Source organism: Acipenser ruthenus, chromosome 4 (assembly GCF_902713425.1).
Source record: "Acipenser ruthenus chromosome 4, fAciRut3.2 maternal haplotype, whole genome shotgun sequence".
Classification (NCBI taxonomy): Eukaryota; Metazoa; Chordata; class Actinopteri; order Acipenseriformes; family Acipenseridae; genus Acipenser; species Acipenser ruthenus.
In genome coordinates this window covers 14,528,886-14,551,133 of record NC_081192.1, presented here as the reverse complement: position 1 = coordinate 14,551,133, position 22,248 = coordinate 14,528,886, and the positions used below count along the sequence as shown (strand labels likewise).

Below are 22,248 nucleotides of genomic sequence, written 5' to 3'. Positions count from 1 at the left end.
TGTCATCAAGAGCTGAGGAATAACAGACAAGGTTTGCATGTGTTCTTGGCTACGGCCCTGTGACCAGAACAACAGGAAATATTTGCTATGGGTCAGCCACCCATGAATAGGCCTTTTCACAGATAAGCCTCTTTTAGTTGAGTATAATTTTACAGAAATTTTGTACTAATGCTGCCATAGGCTGAAATTGTATGGCAAACAAGCACCCATTTAATTAGCTTCCTATGTCTGTGAAAATTGTCTGCAGCGTGTGCCAGATATATATATATATTTTAAAGTATTTTACTGTGGAGGATAAAAAGTAAACAGCTTATCCTGGTTCCTAATAGGTCTGCCCTGATAAATGTGGCATGCAGATACAGCAACACCAAGTATATTTACACTATAAGGAGAAAGCCTGTCTTAAATCTGACAAAATGTACTTGTGTTTATGTTTTTTTTTATATTTTCCAATATATGCAAGGTATTATAATTATGGGAATTGTTCTTTAAAAAAATTGGTTGAATTTAACTATGATGTTTTTGTTATTAGTGATTTTGCTTGTTAAACTTTCCCTGTTTTCTGAGTAGGCGGTGTCACTGATCAGAAAAAGAGCGACAGGAAAACAATAGACAATACACTTCCATCCACCAGTAACACACAACAAAAGCTGGTTACAGGCTGTGGGCTTTTCCTGGAAGCTTTATATTTTATCATGTTTTCAACACCGCTTTGGAAAAAAAGAGAATTGATCACAGCCGTATGCCTGCGATTATCATGTAATATACATTTTCCAGCATGTGCTCTTGGCTGTTTAGTTTATAGCCTCACAGGACAGAGAGATCCTGCTTATCTGAGGAATACTCCACTACCTTAAAAGAGTGCTAAACAATTCTTTATAATACACTTTCTTTCTTAGCTTCTTTAGCACCACTTGTCGACTGTATCATAATCTGGGGTATTTGGAGGCTGTCACTCTGTTTCTATGTATGAATGTCACCCTTACATTTTTTGCATAATATCCATTGAGCTGTTTGTCCAATTGGGATGATACTTTAGCAAATATCAGAAACTGTGGGCATACCAATGCATTTGATGATGTGCTTCTTCATGTTATTCATATCTCTAATATTGAATTTACACCCTTGGCAGGGGATGAATGTCACTGACATGCTTAGTAACAGTATTACTGGTCTCCCTTTTTAATTGAGGTTTTTTTTTTTTACTACTGGTTCTTAATCTGAAGTGATTACGAACCAGGAAGAAGGAGAGACGTTTATTTTTAGATTTGTCTACATGTTTTAAATGTGAACTACAAAATACAAGCAGATGACCAAATGATTGTTGGTTATACAATAGTTTGCCACTTTCTTTTTATTTGTAAAATTGTTTGTATAGTATTCAAATGTATGTGATCACATCAGTCGTGTGCAATTGTTCAGCAACAATAATGGAAAAAGAAGAAATATCTCAGTGACTTCAGAAGGGGTATAACAGTGGGTGTCTGAACAACAGGTTCGTCCCTCAATGATGTTCCTGGTGTTACCTGGAATGGCAAAGTTCACAGAAAACTCTGGAACATACAAAAAAAACCTTAAACCATACCTCATACCTACTCAGTATTATTTTTTTTGTTCAAGGGTTATGTCGTTACACACACACACTATTGAAAATGTAAAGAATGTATAACAATGTAAAACTGTGTATTCTGTTTTATTGTCAGTCAGCAGGCTGCAAATGGAAATATATGAAGCCAATTTAATTTGAAGTGTTGCTGATGATTCTCTGTTAGCTACGGGGACTGACATGTATTTTTCTCTTTCAGCATGTCTGTTCCGGTACAATGGGCTATCGTTTGTCTACCTCATCTACCTCTTGCTCATTCCACTTTTTTCAGAACCAACAAAAGCAACAATGCAGGGTGAGATCTGTTTATCTTTTTTTTTCCAAAGCTAATTTCCATTAAACACGCTAAGAAAAACGTTGGCACAAAATAATGTTTACATCTGTAAAACACCCTAATGACAATGAGTTGCATATCAATGAGGTTTAGAATTAACTTTCATTAAAATAATATTGTTTTAATATTTGCAATTTGTGTTATAAATATTGGTTGGTGCTCATTATTATAAGTAGGGTTCGGTAGCCACTGGTGATTAAACCTTACATTTCCAACCTGACATGTTAATGTCGACAAAGGCTGGGCTTCCATGCAGCTTAGAAAGTCGTCACGCTCTCTCCACAGTCATTGTTTATGTGACGTAGCAGCACATACCGCACACTTAATAGGTGCACATATTCCTTACAATGACATGAAGGTGTTATTTTAAAGAAAACGCTCCAAAATTGTTTGTGAAGACAATATAATATGATACTTGTTAATATGTTAAATTACCATTCTTACTTTGTTGTGAATCTGTAAGCCAGTGTAACCATGTATGTTAAAACTAACTATTATCCATGGAAGGCCTTAGATTACAGGATATGGCAATGTATTTTGTATTGGATTAGTCCAGGGGAAGGGCTAATGGGAACAGGTATAAGTACCTGGCTGTTGGATCATAAGAGAGAGAGAGGGATAGAGAGTGAGAAGCTCTGCCTGAATTGACAACTGAGTAGATGAGTAGATGAGTAGATGAGTAGATGCGTAGTTGAGTAGATGCGTTGTTGAGTAGATGCGTAGTTGAGGAGATGCATAGTTGAGTAGATGAACAGTTCAGTAGATGAGTAGTTGAATAGTTGAGTAGATGCGTAGTTGAGTAGATGAGTAGATGAGTAGATGCGTTGTTGAGTAGATGCGTAGTTGAGGAGATGCGTAGTTGAGGAGATGTGTAGTTGAGTAAATGAACAGTTCAGTAGATGAGTAGTTGAATGGTTGAGTAAATGCGTAGTTGAGTAGATGCGTAGTTGAATAGATGAACAGTTCAGTAGATGAGCAGTTGGGCAGATGAGTAGATGAATAGTTGAGTAGATGAGTAGATGAGTAGTTCAGTAGTTGAGCAGATATGAGGTATGAGGTGTCAGTTTGAATTATGTCCCTAATGTCGCCTCATATAAAAGAAAACTACATGGACACACGAAAGTACTACCAAAATATAGTGTTTTGAAAATGCCATTAATACAATTTAGTCATGCAGGACTCTGAGACAGTAATGGAATATGAATAAGTTGGGAGATGCAGTGGATTATCTTGAGCCCAGGCTGATATATTTGTTACTCCCAGTTTCAGGTAAAACAGCAGCTAAACAGCTTAATGTGGAAAAAGAACAAATGAAAAGACTTAAATGGTACAATAGTCGAGAACAAAGGACAAGAATAACCCACAGATGACGGCAAAAAACCCCAATGTACAACATTGTTCTCAAGACAGTCTTTTGGAGACACAAAAAATGTATCTTTATAAATTAAATTATGATCTCCTTGAGACATACTGTAGAACTTCTTTGCTGTTTTTTAGTGTTTACTGGATGGAGATGGTGCTTACTAACATAAAGACACTTATCTGACTGGTGTTGCATATGCGTATTCCTCATTCATTATCTGACAGTGGTGTTAAACACATGGGGGCAGAGTCTCTAGGTTGAATTTAACGACTTTTTAAAGCCTTGTAACTGAAACTGAACATAAAAAAAACACACACACACGGCACCTGCTATAATGCAAGACAGCCTGCTAAGAAATTGTTACAAGAACATTTAGGGCCATATCCGCAATTAAATGTATCTTAAAATATGAATTCATTGAGGAACAGTAAAAACATTTCCATTTTTTTTTCCATGTTGGCTCATTCTGTTTTATAGCATTGGAAATCCAAAATAAACTCTCCAATGTTGGTTAATAATGGAACTATGCATTTTTAGGGCAATCTGTGCAATCTGTGTAATTTGCATTTAAAGTAGTGTGATAATTTACCTTTTTTTTAACATTAAGCATAGTCATTAAAAAAATGAATTACATCACAACACAAAACAAGAAGGGTAAGGTACATGCATTGTTTAATTCAATTGTCATTACCTGTTCTAGTGAACCCAAGAGGTCAATTAGAATACGCAGTTGTTGCTCTTACATAACCCTATATAATAGTGCTGTCACAGTCTGCCATTACATAATGCAAAAACAGGAATAATTGATCTGCGACTGTTATCTTTTCGACAGCAAAAGAAGGCAAGAAAGCAGCTGTATTATGTCAGAGCGATTCATCACAAGAAACACATAAATATGACTTCTTGTAAAACAGTATGAGCTACCAGGCAATTATTGCCCCAGAGCATGCAGCATTTTTTCAAAACACCAGTAGTGAGTTACAGTTGTGCCAGGAATCAACTACCACGGGTCTAAAGCTAATTCAAGTTTAACTTTATTACAGTTTGATTGCACATTATTTTGCCTAAACAATAAAATAAAATAAATGGAGCTATACCTAAATTAGCCTTGATATACAAAACTGGTCTCAAGGTCCTTAAAAATGTCTAGTGGGTACTTTTTTTATGACACAGGCAAGTACTTTTGGACCAACTTTGAAGATTAAGTTAACTCAATTCTGGTTCTATTAAAGTTTAATTTATGTTACTCTCAGGTGCCCTATTCTGACTCAAGGTGTCTGCTAATGTTTTTTTTTTTTTTTATATATATATAAAAATGTAGACAGTCAGATATTAAACAGATCATGGTACAATAAAAATAATTCTGGCAGAGACACGTGTGTGTGTGTGTGTGTGTGTGTGTGGTTACAGAGGTAACCGTTTAGTTTTGGAAGTCTATTTTAAGGATCTTAACATTTGTAGTCAATGTTAATGATCTAAACAGTAACCCTAATACTCAAATTTATAAACCAGATTTTACGTTGACAGTATTTCTCTGTATTTTACGTAACGCATCATGGATTGTTATTTGTTTTTTGATAATGTGGGTAATAATCCTTACACTATCAGTGCACTAGAGTTGCCCTTTTTTAAACAGACTTTAAAGTTATAAGTGTAAAAAGTTATCAGGATGTTAACAATGAAAATACAAATTACAGGTAAGTTATTTAAACAGTTATAGCAACACGTGCGGGCGCATAACACTATATTTTTCAGAACCCCGTTACTTACTCTTTAATAAGGAGTCAATAAATCACAGCTGGGGGACAATGTCTGTGGGACCAATACAGAATAAGAGCTCTGGTACCTAGATCTGACACTGCTATATAATTAAAAATAGACTTTATTGAGTTGTATTAACTTATTGAGTTTTAGTAACTTAATTCAGTTTTAGTACTGTATCTGTTTTAACCTGTTTGCAGAGAAGTAGGACTTTGAAAGAGTGTGTGTTTCGGAGTTCTCTTTCTACAATTTAAGACTTCTTTGCAAGTCATTTTTTTAAACAAAGACACCACTAGAAGTAAACCTAAACGTTAGACACTAGAGAGTAACCAGTACTACTGTACACAAAGAATACAAACCTCTGAGTTTAAATGATGCTACAACAGTAATTTGACCCTAAATAAATGGTAGATAGTAATAATAATAAAAAAGTTAGTTAGTTTTTCATTTATATGGATAGTTTTTTTTTTCAGATTCAGGCTGTAAATAATAACCCCCCAAAATGTGATGCTTACCTAGTTATTTAAAAGTGTCTGCATGCTGTCTTCAACAATTTCCTTAAGGAACGAAGGAAAGGAAGTAATAAAAGAATTAGATAGCAGCAATAGGTTGTTGTTCCTGTCAGTACCCCATCACTTGCCCTAAGGAATGGAAGAAAGAGTCTTTAATGTGCGCCAGCAAGAAGCGCCAGCAAACAGAAGAGCCCTTTTTTGCCCTTTTATAATGTTTGTCCACCAGGTGGTGCCAAATGTTAAATGGAAATCTCATCAAAATCTCACTGGTAACAGTGGTAAACAGGGAATTTATTGAAACTAGACCTTGGCCCTCCCAATACATCTAAATGTACACATTGAAGTTGCCGTAGTGTAAAACCATAGTGTACAGCTACAACAGGCATGCTGTAATCAAGAGGCTATTTTAGCTGCACGTTTCTGATTACTTTGCAGGTATTATTTTGGTTATTCACAGCATGCTTTTACTGTGTCATAAGAAAGCATAGTCTCCGGAAGAAAGTGATATTCAGTTCAGCCCCCAGGGTCCTTCTATAACCTAATATAACAGCTATTTGACCCTGTAGGCTGACTCTTAAGTCAAATGTCCCTAGCCTTGTATTTTCTTTCTAATACTCATGTAAATGCTTACTATTTCCTTACTCCAGGCATATACATTAACTTGGACCCAATACCTGCACTTTCCAAACATGATATGGGCTTCATATAGCTCCAGAACTGCCTTTAAGTTTTTAAAGGGAGGTGGGGAATTGTGTATTTTTCATGACCACAAAGAAACAGGTTGCAGGTAGGAGCAGTTCAGTTGAGGTTTTGAGTTGTTTCTTACTCTTTTTATAATTTTAGAATTGTATCATGTTCACAAAACAAATTGGACTGACACTGGCTTAAAAATGTGTTGAGTAAGATTTTTTTTTAAAATCAGATTTCAAGCTTTTCAGTTGTGTTCAAGGAATTACCTCACTTCACAGGTCACCTCACTGCAGTAAAGCTATCTGCACTAAAATGCAGGTAATTGAACTGAAGGTAGCACTGTCTTATATAATAATAAATAATAATCTTTATTTTTATATAGCACCTTTCATAGTGGACCACCATGACAGATAGATGCATCTCCTGTCCACAGCTCTGAGATTTTGCTGGCTAATGCATATTCTGCTACTAAAGAACTGTTAAGAGAGCTACACATTGTCTTTGGTCAAAGGAGGCAGTTAATCTATTTCTTTAGCCCTGACATGTTTAGACATTACTAATTGATTAAAAACAACTTGGATCTGGCTTCTGTTTAGGTGCTGTGTTAGCCCATTTATTTCACTACTATCAAGACAATTTTCACTCTATTTTGCCTCCACACAACTTAAATAAAGGACATGTTGCTGTCAAAAATATTTCCTGAACTTGCTACCAAAATACACAAATTAATCCAAACTACATATAAATGAATTGAAGTAACTTCAAATTTAATTTCTCCCTTTCTCTGTTATGACATTTGAAGTCATACAGAGTTGTTCTGGGTTCGGTTATAGTTATTTTCTCTACATCTCCTTTACTTGGCTTTGAGCTTGTCTGCAAACTCCTTCCCTGTGAACAGCCTTTCTCGTTCCATTCAAATCATGTAACATTATGTCCTTTCAACTTCCAACCCCACCTACTCTACATATAGAGAAAGACTATTGGTGGGGTTGGCAGTGTGGAAAGGTCTATTGTTCACATGGGTTGAATGGAATGGGGAAGGCTGCTCAGTGCTGGCACTTAAACTCACAGGCAAGTAAAGATAGATTTAACTGAATAATAACTCAATTAAATTTGAAGCTACTTACTCTTTAATGGGTCACCTGGGAAATGCTGTATTGTACTTAAATAAATAAATAACCAATTAGATTTGGCAGTAAAATGTTATTGAGTTAACACATACTGTTAAAATAATAATAAAATAAAATAAAACAATCTGCCTAAGTCATAACCTAGACTAGAGAATCTGATGTTGCTTTTCTGAAAAGGACAGACTGGATTTATTCCCAATGACTCCTACACTTTGTGACTGTGGAGCCATCGTTCGTGTTTCATTCTGCTAAAGAATATCTTTCTCATCAGTGTGCTGAACTCTCTCTATGCTCTCTGAGCAGCTCACTGACTGTTGGTTACACCCAAGTGGGATTTGTAATTTTAAAAAAAAAATTGTTAACAAGTTTTAATTGAGATGTTTCTTAGAATTATTTTATTACATGCCAACAAACAGTTAGAGTCTGCTATTAAATTCAATTATGGTGCAGCTATCTTTAGAAAAAGTAGCACAATGAATAAAAGCTGTGATAAAGATAATTCATGTGTCTGTGCAATTCTAGAAGTTTTGACATAACATAATTGCAACTGTCTTTATCCAAGTTTTTGTTATTTTGTACTTCTTTAAAGTTGCTAAATGGAAAACTGGCGTGTTAATAATTAAGTCTACCCCTGGCAGAACTGTGATGAATAAAACACAAGAAAGCACTTTTTGAAAAAGCTAGTCAGATGAAGATTTCTGTGTAAGTATTCTGAATTTATACCAGGACTGCAGTAAAATGTCACATTTGCAGTGAGGTCCTGGGGCAAGTGGAAACGAGACAAGATTTGTATTGTCCTGTACTCTATTTGCAAAAGTGCTGAACCTGTACTAACCTGCAACATTTGTGTCTGCTTGTCTGATGTAACATCTTGCCTCAGGCAGCTACTAGAAATGAGGCTTATCACTCTGTAGACTTTTGTCGTTTACATAATTGTTTAGCCAATATACTTGAAATATGAGGCTATAGTAGCAGTGGGCTTACGAGCATATGGTGCTACGTTGCAGTGTTCTTGTTTACCTACTTTAGTTTTTCATTGTAAGTTTAAGCGTACAAGTTTACATCTCATGAGTTTACAGTCTCTCAGTTTGTTTGTACACTGCTATTGATGTTATGGCCTGTTTGGCTCATAAAGGTTAATATCTGTCAGTTGTTGTGCGTGTCCATTTATAAAACAAAGATGAGAATTTGCAGGGTTCAAATTATCTACCAGCTTTGATTTTTATTACATGAGAGTAGCTGCTATTTACTTTATGCTAAAATTGGACGCGGCTTTCGCCAAGATAAAATGAGATAGTAGTGGTGGGGACCAACCAAGACATAGCTTCGCTGTAATATATGAGCCTTCAGTGCTTTTTCTCTGCCAGATAATGTGGATTTTCTATTGGCCCAGTGTTGATAACTCAAGTGTAATTCTGGCTCAAGGTATCATCCTATTTGTGGCCTCCCTGGTGCATCAGCAAACACAACGCAGGAGATGGTGACTCCAGGGAACAACCAAAGTGCAGCCTCCCCAGCGCCTCAGCATTGCAACCGTCTGGAACGGGCTGAGTGGGGCACTTTGTAGGGGTCATCGGGTGGGCACCTCCCATCGACAAACCCACAACACCACAGAAAGGCCCCACTGAACCCAGCCCAGTTTACTTAGTCATATATTCCTTTTAATTGATGTTAATGTCCTCAAACACTTGCCTTGGCCATCCATTCCTTTTCATTGATGTTAAGCTCTTCTATCACCTCTTTTGAGCTTCCCGATCAGCCATTTTCCAGAGCCAGTTGCTACTTCTCTCTGCCTCCTTTGATAGAGCCTTCACTATACGCCGCAATTCCTGTCAGCTGAACCCAATATCTCTGAGAATTTACAATGAATCCTTGACAACCCACTTCTACTCGATAAACCTGGACTCTCCACACCCATTGTTCCACCTCAGCGGCTAACTCAGAGTTTTTTCCTCTTGTATTCCTCATCCATGGAGTCCTCCCATGGCATTGTGAGCTCCACCAAGTGAACAAGGCATGTGAGACTGACCACAAGACAACGTCACAAAAATAAGGTGCTGGCCAATATCTGCCTGCATTCTCCAATCTCTAGCAGCCTCCAATTATCCCAGGTGAATCTTAGTTCTAAAAACCTCTCCTGTGGTTGCTCTTCTGGATGAAGGGATGTCGTTCTCTGTGTGACAGTTATTTCTGATGTTTCCAGCAAGCTATTGATCTTATTAGGCCATTCTTCCAGTGCTAATTCCAAGCATCGCAGCCATTTTAATTCATGTATGAATGTGCTTCTGGGTCGCTGGTGATGAACACAAAGGTCATGCAGGGTTCTCTCCTACCCACACATTCAGGTTCTGCGGTGATGGAAGAACATCATATGTGGACCTGATTAGGAAGTTGATCCTCCTCTGTTCCATTGTCCACAGGTCTCGGCAGCCAATCTTACACTGTTCCACATTCTCCCATCTCATCCATTCTCTGCGCTTAGCGTGGGAAACTGCTTTGACACACCTCATCTTGGTAGATTATTTTTCTTTGAGGATAAAGACCTCTCCATGCCCTTGGAACTACCTGTTTTACCCTTGCAATCTTTATCAACCACAAGATTCTTAGAACTCCAGGTGAACTCTTGTAAACTTGGTATGCTACACCATTGGGCCAAGGTGACGATGGAACCCTTGCTGTATATTCTTGTCAGGTTCAGCTATCATACAACTTGCTGGTGGTCTTACCTTACCAGTGATTGTATCAAAAGCTATTTAGCATAGCATAGCATATAGTATTATCACTATGTACTTGCTACCAATGGAGGTAACTGGGAAATAATCCTGTGATTCCTAGATCATTGTACTGTACTTGGTGGGTGATGTTTGAAACAGCTGACATTTTCTTCTTCATTATATACATTTTCTGCAGAACAAGTATTAGTTTGCCTTATATACCTTGCTGTTGGTTTCCATCAAAAACTATATAATTTGTTCCCAGAAATGCAGATTTATAGTTAAGAATAGTACCCTTTTTAATTAATTGGAAGTGTAATAGTTTCTTGGTATCCAATGTAAAACCTGTGACAATGGGAGAAGGAGATGTACTTCTAGTCTAAAGGCTACCTTGACAACTAATGTATAAAAAGTGACACTTCAATCAAATACATTTAACTTGCCACTAGACCCTTTGCATTGTTTAAATCTCAAAGTGATAACAGGAATAACAACATTGCAGTTACAATTTAAAACAGTGATTTGAGTAACTGAAACTGTTCAGTATACATACTCAATGAATCCACACCCAATCCATTATCTGATATGATATCCCTACAGCTGTTCTAGATTTGAATGCTGGGAGTACAGGAGAAAAAAACAACAACAACACTGTATGGAATGAGGTCTTTCTCATTTACAAGTTTGTCATAATTTCGCTCACTTGTACAAACAGACACCCCATCTTATTTACTTATATTAGTTTAAAGTAAAATGTAATTTAATGCTGCTTCATCAGTTTAATCAATTTACTTCTTTAAAATATATTTGTGATGTGCCTCTGTCTCACCTGCCTCATCCTTATCAACTGTCTTTGAATGCAACACAGACTCGAAGCCTTCTGTTAGCTGTTGAGCAAGAACAAGTTCATCTGATTGTAAACCAAGAGACCTTTATTTTTGTATCATTATTCTCTGATAACTGTCCCACAAACTCAAAAGCTTCTTTATAATGTACAGTACCTTACTATGATACAGCTCAACTAAAATGTTAATCGGAAATACTGCAAGAAAAGGAAACTTACATACTGTATACAAACGTTTTAACAAAATCTTCTTCCAAAACATTGAAGAAAATTGTATGGCTGAGTGTTTGAAATTACTAGCCACTGCTTCAGTGACAAATGCATAAGCGTGGTGGTGCATTAACAATTAATGTGAGTAGTTTTGTTCCTAAGGGAGACAAAAGTACACAAAGCTAATCTTTGTTGCACATATATAGGAGTGTGTCTGCTTGTAGGAAAAATGTGATGATTTACAGTATACCTGTGTACAACCAATTGTTTCTGTCACTTAGCCATAGGCTGTACATAAAATATTCAGCATGTTGTTTTTCAAAACTGCTTTAAGAGGTATTGCTGACATTGAAGCAGAGCAAGAGACATCTGTTTTTTAAATTCACTCGAGTCCATAATCCAGCCCCTAACATCCACTGTAGTTCATCCTGTCAGATTGATACAAACAGTAAATTATACAAGAGCTTAGATGTGTGCATTGGAGTGCAGAAACTGAAGCTTTATGGATTATTTTATTGTATACTGTCAATAAAGGCTGTGGCATGACTGATAGCTGTTTGTAAAATTTGACTATTTACTGAAAAAAGTTTGTGTCAACACCTCAGTTCCTGGTAAAATAAGTGAAGAGGAATTGAAATAGTGACAAGAACAATTTATTCTTGCCTGTGATCAAGATGGCTTTGAGTGGCGTGGGTGGTGATGTCAGCGTCCAGGAAGCAGCACACAAACAACCAGGGATACGGGGCTGAAACGGCCACAGCCATATATTTATTTATTAACAAATAAAAGACTTTACAAAAACACAAACAAAATGGCACACAGGCCAAAACAAAAGGTAAACACAAAACTAAATACTAAAAGATCAAACAAGTATATTGAAACAGTTTCACACAAATAGTAGCAACCGTCTGTTTGGCACTCTGTCTCAATGAGTCTCTCTCTTTCTCCAAACAACCCCTTAATGAGTCCAGAGTGGGTCCTTTTATACTGTGGCTGGAGCCTTAACTACCCAACAATCAAGCAATTACCTCATTAAGGCTCCAGCCACATTCTTCACAAGGTTTTTAATACCATCCTTGCCACAATACATACTTCTAAATAATAATATGTAATGCAAATAAATACACAAAACTACAACAACAACAACAACAACAACAACAACAACAACAACAACAACAACAACAATAATAATAATAATAATAATAATAATAATAATAATAATACATAAATAAATATATAAAAGGGGTGGGGACCCTGTCACATCGTCACTGCAACTCTTGGCAACAGGAGTTTCATCTTATATTTCAAATGAAAAACAGTAATAATGTGGTATACTGTTACTATAATTGTGTGAACAAAAAATATTGTACTCAAGTTTTATTCATTAAGAAGTCCTATGGTGCCAGATGTGTTAAATCCAAATTGGTTTATTCTTTCTAAAATATTGGTCAGTATAAAAAATGTTGACCAAGGAGGATACTGTATATTACTATATTTTGGAAAAAAATATATATTCTCAGTGTAACAGGGCGAGCAGCCCTGTACAGGGTTTGTTTATTTTAGAATGGGGTTTCCCCCTCCGCCTGTGTTTATTTTGTATTTGTTTTGTATTATTATTATTATTATATTATTGTTGTGTGTTTGTTATTTGTTTATTTTAAAACGTGTTCTGGCAGAGACGAGATTGGTGCTCGTCCTCTGCCAGGAATAATTTAATAAACTTGTGCAGATTGTGGCCAAGGGGTAATAGAATAATTGCTAGCTAGTTAAACCCCTCGGCCACGGTATAAAAAGCCTGCAGTTCTCCAGCTCGGGTGGGTGTTTAAGAGGAGAAACGAGAGCGGAGAGAGGAGTGTAGAGAGCGAAAACAAAACTGAATACAAATAGACATAGGAACAGTGAAGGCAATCTGCCCAGCCTGACCTGTGTTGTTTCATTTATTTGGTGTTCGTGACTTGTTTTTGTTTAAAATATTTATTTTCGCTCTGTGAGCAAAGTGTGTTTTTTGTTTAAACCTTTTATTTATTTTTGTTATTTGTAAATAAAACGGCAGCCAGCCGCGTCTTTCTTTTGAAACGGCAGTGCCTGGTGTCAGTGCTTTAGTTCCTGCTTCTGCCGTGACGTCACCGACTCAGCCACCCTGTCACACTCAGATTTACAAAGTCTATTGAAAAATAACTCATGTTTCTAAATCTATGTATATATGTCTTTATTTGTAAAGCCTAGTGTTTTAAAATATTTGTATAGCATAGTGTTTGGAAAGCTTCATTGTGAATACTTACATAACAACAAATAAAAAAAAAACCTTGTTTCTAAACCAGTTACATGTACTTATCAGACATGTTTTTAATGATCTGAACTTAATCAGCATATATATATATAAAGTGGGGAAAAGGAGAGATGGCAAAAGATCTGATATACCTTCCCCAGGAAATGAGTATATATTGAGAAGCGATAAGTAAATTCCACAAACAATTGTCATGTGCAGTATCTACATCAGTTTTCTGGGGATGTTTCTTTGACTTTTCCAACACACACTATTTTTTATGCTTCATTCACTGGGAAGCTACCAGAATGTATTTCCTTACAAGCAGCGCAGCACACAAGCTCAACTGCACTGGTTGTTTAGTTGCAGACTTGAATCACGCTTACAATAAATAATATATTTACATAGTGTCAAAAAGCACTTCACAACATATATCCCTCAAACTGTTGTCATAAAAGGTAAACTAGACCATGATATATAGCATTTACTTGAACGGAGAGGAGGCTAAAACATTAAAAATATATTTTTTCTAGCAACATTGCTTTGTAATTTTATTTTGCGTCTAATAAAATATAAATGAAAGAATTAGGCAGTGAGTGATTAGCATTTGAAATGTTAAGTTTGGGCTATGACAGGAAGAAACCTTTAATGTGTGTAGGAGGTAGTTTTCAAGTTTACAGACATGTGTCTAGAACCTGAAAATACAAAATGCTATTTAAAAAAAGTGAAGGAAGTGCCAAGAACCATAAAATGAATTTTGTCTTGGGTTTTAAGTCATCCGTTGTCCATTCATGAAGTCCTGTGGTGAAGTTGCTGAGGTCATCGTGTTGCCATGCTTCACACAGAGCTCTAACAAATTCTGACACTGTCCTGTAATTGATCTTTTTGAATGTGCGTGATTAAATTCTGGGAAATTGCTAAACTATGAGTCATGTCATAAAATCTAATTGGAGGTTGCCTGATATTTTCACTCTTACAGTGTATACAGTTAGTATTGTTTTTAAAAGAACTGTCTGCCCAATGTGCTGGCTTGCATACGTGTGTACTTGTGCTTGAAAACAGTGGAGGTTCTTATAGGTAGATTATTGAAGGGTTTGTTTATTTGAATTATGAATTGAAATCTATGTTAATGAATAAATGTTATTTATTTTGTTTTCTATAATTCCTTTCTGTAATAATTGAGTCTTAATGTATATTATTTTGAAAGGTTATATCCAGTTTATATTTATACACAATCAGGGTTTGATTATTGCTGGAAACTATATGCATTTTCACTAACAATTAACTTCAGTTTACTCGATCAGCCTCATCTGGGGACTTTTCATCTCAGTTTTCTGGGTAAACAGGTACTGTATGCAGCTCCGAGTGGTCTGTGGCACAAGGAAGCCTTAAAAGTATTTCTGCTTACAGAACTATTAAATTGGTTAAGCCACTGCTGACACAACTGCATTTTTTCAGTAAGGAACCTGGTTGCATTCTTAAGCTAGGGAGACTTGTTTTGCCCTTCCGTGCCATGTGATGATTAATTGGGTTTTTCTAACACTAATTACTGTATGCTTTCTGACCATTAGCAATGACAAAATGAAATGTTACCATTTACAGCACTTTTTTTGCCTTGGAGCATCCTTTATGCACCCTATATATGAGATAGGGCTCTGGGAATAATCCTCAGCCAGGTAGCACAGTAATTCAGAGGAATGTGGAGGATCTTATATGAGGGAGACATACGGTAGAGCCAGGCCTGCTGAGCCCACCCCCTCGCCTAGGTAAAGACAGTCTGGACTGGTTTCTGTCAGTCTTACAGAGGGACAAGACTAGAACAGTCTATCCTGTTCTTATGGTTGTGGTTGTTTCGGCATATCTCAATAAAGAATTCCCCGAAAGATATTGCTGTTCGGCTAATTTATATCAGCTATTGCTGTTTGGAATCTTATATGCATATAAACAAGCACTAGTCCAACAGTTCTACTTCAGCATAAAAACCATTACAAACACCTCAACAATCACAGAGCAAAAAAGAACAAGCTAAACTCATCGCAGCCAGAACAATGACAACAAAATGCAAATATATAGTCTAGTTAAGTTCGTGTTTCTTCTTTTTTCACATAAGTGTGAACTTGTCAATCATAGTTATCAAATGTGTTTGACGGAAATTAAAAGTATTTGATCATTTTAATAGATTTATGTTTTTCTAATAATCAGTTTTATTAAAAACATAATAGTACTCACTGGAACTGGATCCTTGATATTTGTATCCGGTTTGCCCAAAGCAGGGACCGGATACTTGGTTTCAAAGGAACCGGTTTGCACATCTATACTAAATAGTAATCTAAACAGAAACAATACTTTAGAATACATTTGTTCAAAGCAGCAGATACAGTAACCAGATCACAGGAGCCATTTTTAAACCATTTTGCCACAGTGTAATCAAGTTTTAGTGCTTACATTTTCAGAAAGAAACATTGAATTATAGTAACTTCGTGGCTTGAGATGTTAAACTTCTGCTGTAATGCTGGGTTATATTGAGTGTACTTGCTACAGGAAGGTGTTGGAGGATGTCCATTAATATTTACAGTCAATGTTTTTGCTGGTTGTGGACCAAGGCCACATGTTTGACTTGTGCTTGTGATGCAAAGGTCTGAAATAATTAGTCAGGTCTCTCTCGAGGAGATTATGCAGTCATATTTTAGCAGTAGCTGCCTTATTTAGGGTACAGGAACTGTTTGTTTCCGTTTTCTTGATGCACCAAAACTGAGGGAAATAATTCTAGCAGCATGCTATTAAGAGTACAAAACACATTTTAAGTGAGAAAAGGGGTTAAAAAGAGTAAGTCTGTAATAAGATTTGACATCACTATAGAAATATAATGAAATAAGGTTTACATTAGGTACAAAGTAATATAGGCCCAGATGTGGGAATTTATGTAGCAGTTATTATTATTATTATTATTATTATTATTATTATTATTATTATTAATTATTTCTTAGCAGACGCCCTTATCCAGGGCGACTTACAATCGTAAGCAAATACATTTCAATTTTAAAGTTATACTAGTTAAAGCAACTAATACATGTGTACATTTTCAGGGGAATTATTTAATATAATTCCAAAATTTGCCACCTGCATTCATTTCACAGAAGTTTTAATAAAAACAGAGATAAAATAATTTTAGAAGACAATATAATAATTTTAGAAACAAGAAGTAATACTATTCCAGGGCTCGAAATGATGTTTGTTCATGGTCATTACGGCTGCAGTGCCCTTTCTGCTACAGCAGAGACGCCTGTAGGAAGTGTTTGGATCCAAACATTAGCATGATTTTGTGGTTGAATCGCATCAGCGAGAAAAAAAAAAAAAACAACAAACAAACAAGCAGCTAACACTACCCTTTAAGCACATGGATTTCTACTGTGCGAATAATGCCATCTCAGAAAAGTCCAGAAAAAAAGTAGAAAGCCATGCTAACCTGCAAAACAAATGTGCAAAACTTGATAATTTTTTCAGGTCAGTAGTTTAGAAATGTTTACGATACTTACAAGTGATTTTCTTTACTGTAACTAACTTGAATATGTGTAAATTGCCGTTATCCCCTTACTTTAACCACAACAAAACCAAAACGGTAGGAAATAATATTCTACATAGTGTTACAGTGCTTATTATCATTATTGGTCCATCTTAAGATAAAGATACGTTTTAGTGTTTTCAGTTCATCCATATATAGACATAAAGCTATCAAACCCTGATTTTCCCCGCGTCTCTTTTTTACTTAGCACATCCCAGTGTGCTAAAAAGTTTAGTTTAGCACTCCTGGTTGGGGTTAAGTTTTTGTTTTGTTTTGTTTGTATATTTTATTGTGTGAATAAAAGTACACGCTGAAAAAGAAAAATTCCTGTGTTGGGTCAAATAACTCATGCACAACGAACCAGAGAGCCAAAGGCTCGATTACACTGGATAAAGTAGGTCCGTGACAAAAAACGAAAATGCTACACAACAAGTTGGAAATTGCGCGTTGTTGAATTTGCCGAAATACATCGCAGTGGTGAAAAAACAGTACGTGACTGGAGACGAAACAAAGACAAACAATATGGCGGAAGAAAAATTAGCTGATAGAGACGGAATGTGTTTATGGCCCAATGTAGAAAACATTGTTTGAATGGAGTACTTGGAATAACTAATACACAACACGCTGTAACTTTTTCTACATGTCAGTGCAACACAGTGGTACACTTGTAAAGTATGTGTATGCATCTGCTTACCGCTGAGGCGTGCTTTTAAAGAGGCCAGCTTGTTACTCCTTAAGTCTGTTCCAGGAGGATATTCAGATGAAAACGTGTTGTGATTTGTTTCATAATGACGTTTGTGGCTGCTCGCCTTATACAGACTACAGTGTTTAAGCGATTTGTTACAGATGAGACAACAAGTTTACCACTTTTTCAGTGAAAGCAAACTCTTCCACCCATTCTAGTTTAAAGCCTCATGCTTTCATTTATTACTCGTCTAGGGTTTCCTCAATGCCATTGTCTCCACGAAACGAACAAGCACTTAATGAAACTGACTTTCAGCTGCACATCCGGCTTTCACTCGAGGTGATCGAAATAAACGTGCGGTGTCGAAGGTCATTAAGTGACGAAATGTCCTTGCAGTGAACGTGCAGGTTCAAAGAAACAGGAGAGAGAGAACGGGAGAGAAGAAACAATAATGAACACGAATGAATACAGAGAACAAAAATAATAAACTTGTGTTTATTTTTACTTTTTCTTTCTTTTCGTTTTTGTTTATTATTCTTTCTTCAGTTAATTCGAGCCACAAAGTGTGTATCACCCAGCATTTCACTGGGAGCCGCACTTGAACTGCCCGGGAGCCACACGCGGATCGCGAGCTGCGATTTGGCCACCTCTGTTCTAGGTGATACAAAACTTTTGGCCACAGCTGTAGGCTGCTGGTTGACAATAAATAACATCATTTTCTGAATAAATGAATAGTTATTATTAGGTTAAACTGTGTTGTTTCTTTCTGTGGTCAGTAATTAGCTTTATATATGAATCCTAAACAAAATTACACAGCATCCTACACTTTGCCTTTGACTTAAGTTTAGTGGCCTTGGTGCCCTCTAAAAATGTATTGAACTGAAGGCCATTTTGACCTTGCCCTTTTTGTTGGCAATTTAGTTATTAATATAAACATTAACATGTTCAAGTTGAACGATCCCTTTTAAATAATTTAGTTTCAAATTAAAATATTATTCCTATTGATTCTCGTAGTTATAAGCAAAAAAATAAATTAGTGGCAAACCCACCATTTTTATTTTCACATAATACACATTTAGACAAAATATTAAGAAACTATGAGACATTTTAACTGGAATTTTTTTTTAAACAAATGATTTATGACCACAGTTGAGTTTTATGTCCATGACAGATTAAATGGTAGCCATATCAGTCCAGAGATGATAGACAAACTAACTAAACTAAAATTGGACTAAGTAAACAATAATTAATCACAAGTTTTCATTGATAATCGCTTTCCTACTTTCACCTGAAGAAGAGACCTCTGAGGTCTTGAAAGCTTGTGATTAATTATTGTTTAGTTAATCCAATAAAAGGTATCACATCTCCTACACAATTGTTGTGCATATTGCGTGTGTTATTTTTTATTTTCTGTCCTGGAGACACCACATGTGTATTATTATTAAGCAGATCAATATTATACAGGAATTTGCCATTATAGTTTCTAAATAGTTTAAATTACGAATGTGTCTGTTTCATTTAGAAAATCTAGACCTACATGTTTTGATAGCGGTGATGACTGATGACAAAGGAACGAAATAAGTATATACAGAGAGGCTATTTAAACTGTCCAGTATTTTTTGTGCTCCATGTAAGCTCATTGTATAACAGTCCCTGTCAATAAGTATGTAGCTACATTTGCACGGTTTATATTGCAGGACTGGCTTTTATAAATATATACTGTAGCACAGCGGGGAGGGGGTTGAAATCCTCCCCGCAGTAAGTTGTGTAGTTTTGTTAATTGGGGAAGGGTTTTGTTAATTGTTTTATTATTAATCATCCCCTGCACCTGGTAGCCATTGTTAAATTAGAACCAGGTGCAGGGTATTTAAGAGAGGCAGTCAGTTTGCTCAGGGCTGCTGAGGAGAAGGAGGCAGAAAGGAGTGCTCTGCTTCCTGGCAGTCGTGAGGTAAAAGTGCGCTGTATTAAACCTGTGTGGTTTTTGTTTATTGTTTGGTGGGGAAACGGCCTAGCTGTCCCACTTGTAGTCAGGGTGTTCCTGAGAGTTGAGTTAGTGCTCCAAGAGGAGTTAGGTGTTTATTTTGTGTATTTTGTTTGATTTTTGTGTTTATTAAAAATAGCGCACCAGCGCTTAAAACTCCATTTCATTGTTCTGGGTCGTATTTTTAAAGGGGCACAAACCCGAGTGAGTTGTGCTTTGTCACATATTTATTCATAAACCCCAAACAAAACAAACAAAAGCCTAACTCCTCAAAGGAGTACTAACTAAACACACAGGAACACCCTGACTACAAGTGGGACAGCTAGGCCGTTTCCCCACCAAACAATAAACAAAAACCACACAGGTTTAATACAGCACACTTTTACCTCACGACTGCCAGGAAGCAGAGCACTCCTTTCTGCCTCCTTCTCCTCAGCAGCCCTGAGCAAACTGACTGCCTCTCTTAAATACCCTGCAACAATGGCTACCAGGTGCAGGGGATAATTAATAATAAAACAATTAACAAAACCCTTCCCCAATTAACAAAACTACACAACTTACTGCGGGGAGGATTTCAACCCCCTCCCCGCTGTGCTACAATACTTACAATGCAAGTGGGTTTGTGTTTAGTGTGACTCGCATTCTAAACAATATTTGGGGATGAGTTGCAGTGGAATAAATGAAAATCTGTGTTTCTTGGTATCTGTTAGAAAAAAAATCTGTAGCAGATTTACCCCCTTATTAGTCTGCTGTGAAAAACAAAGCATTTGTGGGGGAATACGTGTCTGTAGAGCTTAGGGAACTCACACTAAGGTACTAGCAGATTGTTTGAAAACAGTTCTAAATGCTTTTTTTATTTTTATAAGAAAAGGAACATAAAACTTAATATATATATATATATATATATATATATATATATATATATATATATATATTACTAAGTTACTGTATCGTACTTACAGCTTATCTACTCAAACAATATGGTTAAAAAGCTCCTATTAAATTATCCCTATGACGAAATTACCTGATAATTCCCTATCATGTAATTACGTGATATAATTCTTTTAAATTAATTAATTTATTTTTATGTATGGCAGCAATGCGCTTCTGTAGTTTGGTATGTGGTGGTTGTACTTTTATTCCAGCGTGGGAGCTCATTCTTCAAGAAGTTTTCAGCCACTGCTAACTAAAGATGTCTTTGAGTGAATCTGTGAGTGATATATTGGGTTTTAAAAGTTGTATAAATGTTTATTATCCCATTTAAATGCCGACTATGAATAAGTTTATCAATAGGCAATTTATTATAACAGATTTGTATATGTTTACATCCATACAGTATTTGTTTTATTAAAATGCTCCATGAGAGTTTGAATGTACTGTACGTAAAATAAGTGTTTTTTTTTGTTTGTTTGTTTTGCTGTAGCTATTGGGATCAAATCAAAACTGGGCCATTAATGGCCTGCTTCTGGTGGTGGCTGAAAAACCAGTGTGGCAAACTCCCCCGGAAACCTTTTGAAATATTAATCTTGTTTTCAGTAAACCACACAAACCCCTAGAAAGTGCAGGGTTTTTCTTCCTCCTGGCTTATTCAGTAATTAAGCATTAATGTGGTTTGTATGCATGACTCCTTTAATCTCATTAATAATACATTATCCTTTTAATATGAATTTTGGCAGGAGCTGTAGGGGCATTTGTTGCAAAAGAGTGTCAGGAACGTGCCTGTAAGGAATGGCACACCAAGGCACCAATTCAAACCAAACTCAACTTCAGTACTGTATTTATTTGAAAACCATTCAGCTCATATTCCCTATTATACAGCATATAAAAACTGTTTTGTTTTTCAGTAACAAAAGGCTCCATGTTTTCCTCCCAAGAAAATTCCTGCCACAGAACTGTTCAAGCCAGCTGTATCTGCATGCTTTTTCTGTTTTATTACCTTCAACAACAGGAAATGGATTATTTTTTTCTGCTCATATAGTCTGTGCAGATTGATCAGGGACTCTGGATACCGTAGCAGTTACCGTTTGCACAGCTCACATCTTTTATGGTGTTTAAGATAATACCAACCAGCTGTGAAAACATGCATTTCATAAACCTCATTGCTGTCTTAAGATAAAGTCCTTATACTGGTACGTTTTTTTTTCTAACACATGTGAAACAACCAGTCATTGTTTCAGTAGTATATTATTCAAAACAACTAAATAACAAAGTGTATTCTCTCATAAAATATATCATTTACCCTGTTCACATTTTTTTTATACACAGAGAAAAAAAATATTCTGTTTCTTAAAGCAACATTGAAAAAGCCTGACCAGCTCCAATATAAACCAAACTACAAAAGCTAAACCTGTTTCCTGTCTGTGTGTGTTTGTAGAGTATTGAGATATATAATTGGTTGGTAGGAGATGCAGAAAATAACAGTTTCAGCACAGGCACATAGATGTTAATAGCCCTAATAAAATAGTTTCTTAGCCAACTGGCATGAGTTTGGCCTTAGCTCACATTAGGAAATTTATGAAGCAGTAAAATGATTCTGAATCAATATATTCAGGGTCATCAAGACTGCATTACCCACCATAAAACAAAATGA

General features: G+C 36.1%; 1 protein-coding gene across 3 annotated transcripts in view; it reads left to right on the top strand.

The window, feature by feature from the left end:
• The window catches only part of LOC117400530 (piezo-type mechanosensitive ion channel component 2-like), a 198,810-nt gene that overhangs the window by 29,423 nt on the left and 147,139 nt on the right, over window positions 1–22,248 (top strand). For all 3 annotated transcript variants that reach the window (XM_059022048.1, XM_059022047.1, XM_059022049.1), the window contains exon 2: window positions 1,806–1,901. In XM_059022048.1, coding sequence (XP_058878031.1) covers window positions 1,806–1,901 — 96 coding nt within the window. The remainder of the gene's footprint in view (window positions 1–1,805; window positions 1,902–22,248) is intronic.